This window comes from Ptychodera flava, chromosome 6 (assembly GCF_041260155.1).
Source record: "Ptychodera flava strain L36383 chromosome 6, AS_Pfla_20210202, whole genome shotgun sequence".
In the NCBI taxonomy this organism is placed as follows: Eukaryota; Metazoa; Hemichordata; class Enteropneusta; family Ptychoderidae; genus Ptychodera; species Ptychodera flava.
Genome location: NC_091933.1, coordinates 19,931,933 through 19,939,972, shown reverse-complemented (window position 1 = coordinate 19,939,972; position 8,040 = coordinate 19,931,933). Strand labels below are relative to the sequence as shown.

The 8,040-nt window shown below is 41.0% G+C and overlaps 1 protein-coding gene across 3 annotated transcripts in view; it reads right to left on the bottom strand.

The window, feature by feature from the left end:
• Positions 1-1,369: 1,369 nt before the first annotated feature.
• Positions 1,370-8,040, bottom strand: part of LOC139135079 (histamine H1 receptor-like) — a 154,809-nt gene continuing 148,138 nt past the window's right edge. For all 3 annotated transcript variants that reach the window (XM_070702307.1, XM_070702308.1, XM_070702309.1), the window contains one exon: positions 1,370-6,606. In XM_070702307.1, the coding sequence (XP_070558408.1) occupies positions 4,725-6,503 (1,779 nt within the window). In that variant the 5' untranslated portion in view covers positions 6,504-6,606 and the 3' untranslated portion in view covers positions 1,370-4,724. The remainder of the gene's footprint in view (positions 6,607-8,040) is intronic.

Here is an 8,040-nt window from a genome sequence, read left to right as displayed (position 1 = left end):
TTTTGCTGACTTCATTGACGTATATTCATATTTTAACCCCAGGAAAAAACTTCTATTCAAATTCTTCTACGTAAACCGTGTACCTCGAGTTCTAATTTGGAGAGACTTCTCGATCCAACTTTGAACTGTCTGACAGGTTATCGGAAGTTGTGGATGCACAATAGAGCACAAAACAGACGTAGAATTCAGTAGACGAAATATGTCATAACGAGAAATAAAGTGTCGCTAATGTCGCTGTACTTTAGTATTTTATCGAGCTAAAAGGGTATGTATGTATGTATGTATGTATGTATGTATGTATGTATGTATGTATGTTATTACGTATGTAAGCTTATATGTTTTGCTGAACTCGATGACATGGAAAATTACATCACGCAAGAGACAGCGTCTCATTACATGTACTGGGTGTTTCAATATTATGTTGCAACTGTGAATACAGAGACACACACATACACCTCGCATAGGCATGGAAGGCGATTTCACTGGTACCCATGAATCAAGGATGCCAAGGTGGGTTTATTAGTCCTTGTCGACTTTACAGTGCAAGAAGATTTAACTCGAAATGGGCACGTACGTGAATTGTCATAATTATTATTGATGTATGCCTTCATCGCAGTTTGATATTGATGCGGTTTCATGAGTCTTATTGATTTTACGACCGTGTTTTGAAGAAACCCAATCTCGCTAATTATAGCTGGGTTAGCTGACCACGTGACATCTGAGTAACATTTTACGAGGTGTCTTGGGTGGGATTTGGTTTCAAAAAAAGAAAATCAATGAAATATACACTAACCGTAAATCAGAATGGATTTAATTGATACTTGATATTCCTGGCAGAGACAACGTTGTAACAAGTAGTTGTGAAACTGGGAAAATTGACTGAATTCATGGCAGTGTCGGTTTCCCATCTGTGTTGCTGATAAAATAATGATCAGGGCTGTGTCAGGTGAGGGTAAAGCAGTCGTAAACTAGCAAGATTTTTGATACATACGGCGCGGAAAGCAAAACGTTTTCCGTGATCGCTTCAGGGAGGATCAGTCTAAATCTGCATCCAGTAATTTTGATGTTTCGTTCATTTTGTGTAAGAAAATGGTTGTTGTTCGTGCGCTTCTGTCTTGCACGGATGTGCGACATCTATTTTCGGTGTAGGTTTACCCACACACACACTCAACCCCGCGGTGAATTATTTTGTCTCGCACTTACCTACGCAAACGGAGACAGAGTGATGCATTCTGAGTCCGAAAATGATGTGAAAATAATCACAAAACACATCAATGAACAGCTGGCCACGTAAAAATCTGCCATATCAAATGTTGAATTTGACTCTAAAATAAATGTCAAAAAACAAAGAAAGACCAACAATTCCGGGTCATGACAGAAAGCCTTTTCATTTATTAACATCATCATCAATATAAAAAAATCACATAATCGTACACATTTTTACAAACATTTTGGGGGTATTAAGAACGCAATTTTGAAAGACAAGTAAAATTGTTCAGTGTGTCTCATCTTCGGCAAAAGCCTTGCCCTCAACCACGTGACACTCTCAAGCTCCACTGGATGTATTTAAACTTATGTTGTGTTTGTGAGATACAGTTTCTTGTGCTCTTCTTAAAAATCATGTCGAACTATCTCGTGTTTAACTCATCAACACAGCATGGATATGTATAACGTTTAACATTATTGCGACAGCTGAACTTTAGTCCTGAACCAGGATTCATCCGCCAAAAATAACATCGCATTTTTTACAATATGTCGTGTTTGCAAAGCTAACACTTTCTATGTGGATTTAGTTCAGAGACAAAAAGAAAATGCGATTGTTGTCTAAAACAAAATGGAAATTTTACTAGAAGTTACAGTGACTGTCCCTTTCAGGCCGAGTCTTCTGTACAAATAAGTCACTCGGGAACATGACGTCAGCAGGTCTCCAAAAGCTCCAAAGTCTCCAAAGGCATATTTGTTGTCACAATGAATTTTCTTAAGGTAGTATGCGCCTCGAAACTTAGAGACTTAAAATTTTGCTCAAAGTTGCCGCAAGAGTACTTTCAACCATTACCTTTTAATATCAAAATCACGAATTGGGGGTAACAGTTCAAATTTTGGTACTACAGAAACAAATCACCTAGGATTTACCGCGATACGAAATTCAAAATGGCCGCCATGTAAATTTCAAATTTCCACAAAAATAAGACGGTGAAAACATTATTTACCTAAGGAGCTTCAAAAAGAGTCCCCAGTATTAGTAAATAAGAATGTTATTGTAAAAGACTTGAGAGACACAATATCTGTTCCCGAGGCGCATACTACCTTAAAGGGATAAAGTCGTCGGAACTGCGCTCAAAAGTTGTATGGGACCCGTACGACTAATGTAAACACTATCCAGGGTAAGACGGCGATTTGTGAAGTTAAAACATGTCTGTCATGATCTACGTCGTATAATTTAAATGTTGCAGCTATGATGATGAGGTGTATCACTATACCTTGCACGAAATACATTGTCTGTAAATAAGAAACTCGCACAGGCGCAGTTTCGACGACAGTTTCCCTTTAAACACGATCAATCTGACACATCCAAAATTGTTGAGTTCGAAGAAATGAGAAACAGTGACAAGACGCATTAACAAGTTATGGATACATTTCTTGATAAGCGATTCTTTCCGCATGACGTCACTTTCATCGAAGCGTAAGATCAATGCTTCACTTCATGGAATAGAAATGTCGCAGCCATCATACGAGAGCTGCAGATATTCGTGTCAGATTCAAACGAATTAGAAATTATCATTGGCTTTTGACACGTCTTTCATTAAATATGAATGGAACAACTAACATCGGTTGATTTTTTATTCATGGTATATTCTTGTCCGTCTCTGAAAGTTCTTTTTTTGACTATATCTGGTATTGTGTGATTCCTAAACGTTTTAAAATGACTTTCCCCTGAAACATTCTTCTCAAAATATGGACTGTACATGTATATGTAAGATCGCTATGCAAGTTGACATGAATCAGATCAAAGAATTCAAAAGTTCTCACAACCCCAATGATAAATTCCGTTTTCGTCTTCAAAAAATAAAGTGTTTTTTTTTCATGGGTTCGAAGATTTCAAAGTCATGGTGATGAAGCAGTTTTTCCTGACGAGTTACACGCGGGTAAGACACTGCAGGCAAAATTACATTTTGTGAAGTACATCTATGAGGTAAAGAGTAGAAAGTATTATTGAAAATCTATCAGCTGATAATATTAATCCAACATGACACTAAAAATGTTAAGAGATTGTTCTAAGGTGGCACCCTCGTGCAAGGAGTACACTACCACAGTGACGCTCACACACTCGTCATAAAAAACAAGCTGCGGAATATATCCTGAATTATTGCAATTGCCGCTTCTCCTTGACCATTGAAACATTTTCCGGTGGTAAAAAGGTAGATTTCTTCCCTCAAGGTAGAAGTCAAGTTGAAGAAAAGAAGATTGACGTCACAAAAATAATGACGTCTTAAATCAAGGATGGGGAGTACAGTTTCTGTCTGTTACAGTAAATATTCAAAACACTCCAACCTTTGTCACGGTCAACGCTGACGACGCTCTTGAACGCAGGGTTGTCATCCTGACACTAAACTTGACGTAGTAAAGCTTACTCATGACTGATATCCCGTCATTCCTCCCTGCTCACGTGACCTCAAGCTGCTTTTCTATACACCTCTGTGCCACTGAACATTTTAAGAAATACACGAACTTAACTATAAGCATTTAGGTCTACGTTCCCTGATATCGTTTTTTTTACTGCGCATCTATAGATCCCAACGATTTTATTACTTTGATTTGTTTTATTGCTTTTGAGGAGGGCATAGGCATTCAGTCTCCGAAGAGGCATAACGTTGTCGGAATTGTATTGTATTTCACGAGTACCCCGGTATAATACTTCCTAACCCCCCGCAGCGAGACATAAAAACGCACTTCTAATTTTCATGTCTATTACTCAATTAAGTATACGTTAACATCCAACTTGCGTTCTATCTTCAGGTGCGCAAACAAGTCCACATAGTAAAACCTGTCTTTTCTGAGCATTTCTCCTCCTCACACAATTCTTGTCAAAATATCCATCTCAAAAAAAATCCCAAAGCTGCTGGTATATTTATTTCACGCGGCTCTCCGCTCTTGGACGGGACATAAAACAGGAATCCTTTGAATTAAGTACGTCTTCGTGTTTTTTTCTGCATTCTGTAAAAAGAATACGGTTTCTTTGGAAATTACTTGTAAAAAACTGGTTCAAAGTCAAACCAGCACCATCGACATCACTGTCAAGTAAAGTTTAAAAATCGGAGAATGAAAACAAGACAACAATTATTCAAGTTTAGATTGAAATACCGTTCCGGGTAAACCGCTACCATCTTAAAGGTATACAGTCACCTGTAATCTAAATGTGCCCATATATGGTCAAAAGGGCGTTCCTTGGTACTCAAAATGCCCATGTGAGGGCGCTGGTTTAAAAAAAGCGGTCACCCGCTCAAAATCTGTGATTGGTTAGATTTTCTCTTTCCATGGTAACTGTAGCAAAATTGGAACAGGTGACAGTACATCTTTAACGATAGAAACGCGGCCAATACCAACCATATTGGTTTGTCGTTGGATTGCCAGGGAATAATTCCCTTTTGTTACGAAATTGTTCTCCCGTACCCAAACATCGCACCCTTCTAATTCTCTAAAAAAGTTAACCGAAGAAAGGAGCTTCATTTCTTCTTACTGGGCTGTAAATGTAACATTTTCCGGAAAGCTCTCCTGAAGTTTTGGTTACAAAGAGGATAAAGAATTGGGTTGAGCGTGGAATTGATGTAACCCAACCAAATTGCCACTGCGTAAACATTTTCAGACACACAGTCTTTGCAAAGAGTGACGATAAGAAACATTATAAAGTATGGCAACCAGCATAGAATAAAACATCCCATAATAACCCCTAACTGTTTGGCCGCCTTACGCTCCCTGTTCAGAGACGCCGAGAACCGCTTCTTTCGCGGCGGTTTGATGAGGTGTTCAAGTTTGCCCAATTTGAACGTGTTTTTCTTCGCGCTTTTTGGCACTATTCCGCTTCTCACGTCAACTTTCTTGGTCTTTGCCGTAGAGTTCCCCGCAATGGACAAATAAGGCGACCGCGTGGCGTCATGGCTATTATTCCTTTCCTTGTGGTTTGGCTTCCCGTGATGCAACAAGGGTGGTTTCAACTCTTCCTCCGATCGCCGTCTCCAGATGACTTCCGGTGCGGGCTCCTTGCGCGGAATCGGCGTGCTCACAAAACTTATCTTCCTCTCGTTTGAGTTTGATGGTGGCCTCAGAATACTGATCCTTCCGTTCGGCGAGTTAGAATTTGAGTGACCGAAGTCAAACCGCAAGGAATCGTCCTCGACGCAAGTCTCCGACTGCAATAACGTTTCGTGGGGAGTCACAGTCGAAATATGTTCCCTGGAATGAAGTGGCATGGAGGAAGTTGAGGATGTCTGGTTATTCTTATCCGTTCTGATGATGTTTTTAAGTCTCCTTAGCAGAGCAACGTTTGTAAAGTTGGCACGATCGTCGCTGATTCGTGATCGGTTTGCTTCCGAGTCCCGCTCGTTGCTGTTAGAACTGTCGAATTCATATTCCGTGTGGTAATCGTGGTCGTTCGACGACTTTTTGGCCGTGTATGCGTACGTTGCCTCGTCCGATGTCGTCGTCCCTCCGTGTCCGTAGGTGCACCTACCAATCGAGAGGTTGGACCGTTTTCGTATTTCATGAAAAATCCTACCGTAGAGGAACACCATGACGATCATTGGTATATAGAAATTAAAAGCCGCCGTGACCACCTTGAAAACCGTGTTGGTGTGAAATTCCGTGTCACAGTGACCGGGTTGTACCAATCGATTCCCGCCGTGGCTGAACTCGTGCCAACCCACCACAGGTATCACCCAAAGAGATGACACGAGCCAAACCAACGATATCAGTATGGCAGCCCGCTTGCCGGTGCGTCTCCGTAAGTACTTCAGCGGCGATGTAATGGACCAATACCTGTCGAGGCTTAGCACGAACAGATTGAGGATCGACGCCGTGCAACACACATAGTCGATGGACAGCCAGATCTGGCACACAGCTAATCCAAGCGGCCAGTGATGCGACAGGATGTACGCACAACTTAGTGGCATGACGATCATGCCGATCAGCATGTCGGCGCAAGCCAAACTCAAAATAAAATAGTTACTGACGGTCTGCAACCGTTTTTCCGTCTTCACAGCGTGCAAGACCATGGCGTTTCCGATGGTTGTCATCAGCGACATCAGACTCAACACAATTCCAATGGGGATGTCACTCGAAATTTCGCCGTCGAACGCGTCGATGATTTCATCGTCCCCGCTGGCGTTTACGTGCGCTCCCGCCAAAATCGAGGCATTTATCGTACTCGTCGGGTGGGTGGTCAGGTTGCCGGCGTTGGATCCCATGACTTGCTCGATCGTCGTCGCTACAAATCGGGTTTTCTCCATTCAGGGCCCGTGATGAAGTTAACATGTACGATGATAGATTAATCACAATAATTGGATCGGCATTCATGAAACCATCACGTCAAATATCTTCATGGATCCCCACCTGCAAAGTTGTAAAGGAGACACAAGATTAATTGACACATGCATGGCCACGTGGTCCGACACCGACCAATAATAGCCAACTAAACCCCTAAAGTATGTCACTATACTGATGAAGAGCAGAGGATCTATGTGTAAGACACAGTAGAATTGCAAAAGAAGAACACCAACAGGGACTACTGAACCAACGCGTCGTATTGTAGTTATTTTTATCATTGCTCATTTGATCACGTGTCTCAGGGTGAATTACCCGTCACCAAGGTGACCACATCCGTATTTGTCTCTCTGTGAGAATTGCGCTGATTCGTTCGCGTGTATCACGTGCTATTGTTCGCGTTTTCATTTCGATGTCTTAAAAGTGAACCCGAGTTAACGATCACCAGGTCAAACTTCACTTAAAAAGACTTTTGGGTGAGCCACATGCAGGTTTTGTACAAAATGCTCCATTCCCATTCGACATGTCAGCGCCATCTATGATTACGAATCTCATCGCGAGGCGCAGCTGTGAGCAGACCAATAACGTTATCGCTGAGATCGGTTTTGATATCGATCTCCGTCTAACGACGAGCAGCTATTACTCCTGTTGATTTCGTCCCGAACAGAACGTTACGGCAAAGTTACTGAACCTTGAAATAAAAATTGATTAAAAAATATAATTATAGGCCGGATCAGTTCCAGGGGTTCGGAACTTCAAAAATGCATCCACTTGAGTATAGGCCCATGCGCTGTGGTTCTGGATTGGACTTTTGATTGTGTCAGTGCGTTTTGTTATTGCTGTTGTTCTGTTTGTTTGTTTGTTGGACCTGGCGATTCACTTGCCTTGAATGATAGCGATTGGTGTAATTGGTTTGATGTCACATTGCATCAGGTGTTCCGAACTTACTAAATCGTGAACAGTCATTTCGTGATTTAACTCTTTGCCTAGACAGACAAATATATGAATGACTGTGTCCGGACTGAAAATAGAAGTCGGTAACAGTAATGTTCACCGTAAATACCGTGCACACATGATAAGCACTTGAAATATGAAAATTAGCACTTTCGAATGTGGACAGGGAAATGTACTACGAAGTAAAACGAAATCTAATTACAAAAAGGCACGATATGCGTGGAACAAATACACAAGAGAGAACAAATATTTGAATGAAAGGAAGCAAAATTAACGTGGGAAAATATAATCAGTAGAAATTTTTATTAGGCAACGACGCTCGAAACAATGGGAAAAATGCTAGGTTTTAGCAAGCAATGATTATTAGGAATAACATGCACAATACACTAAACAAACAAACAAACAAACAAACAGACAGACAAAATCATAAATCACTAAATATAAAACACTGGACATGCAGAAATAAATAAAACACTAGACATGCAGAAAGAATAAGAAGCTTGTACACATTTCAGGAGCATTCTCGCTCTCTTTGCTGACATACAAATC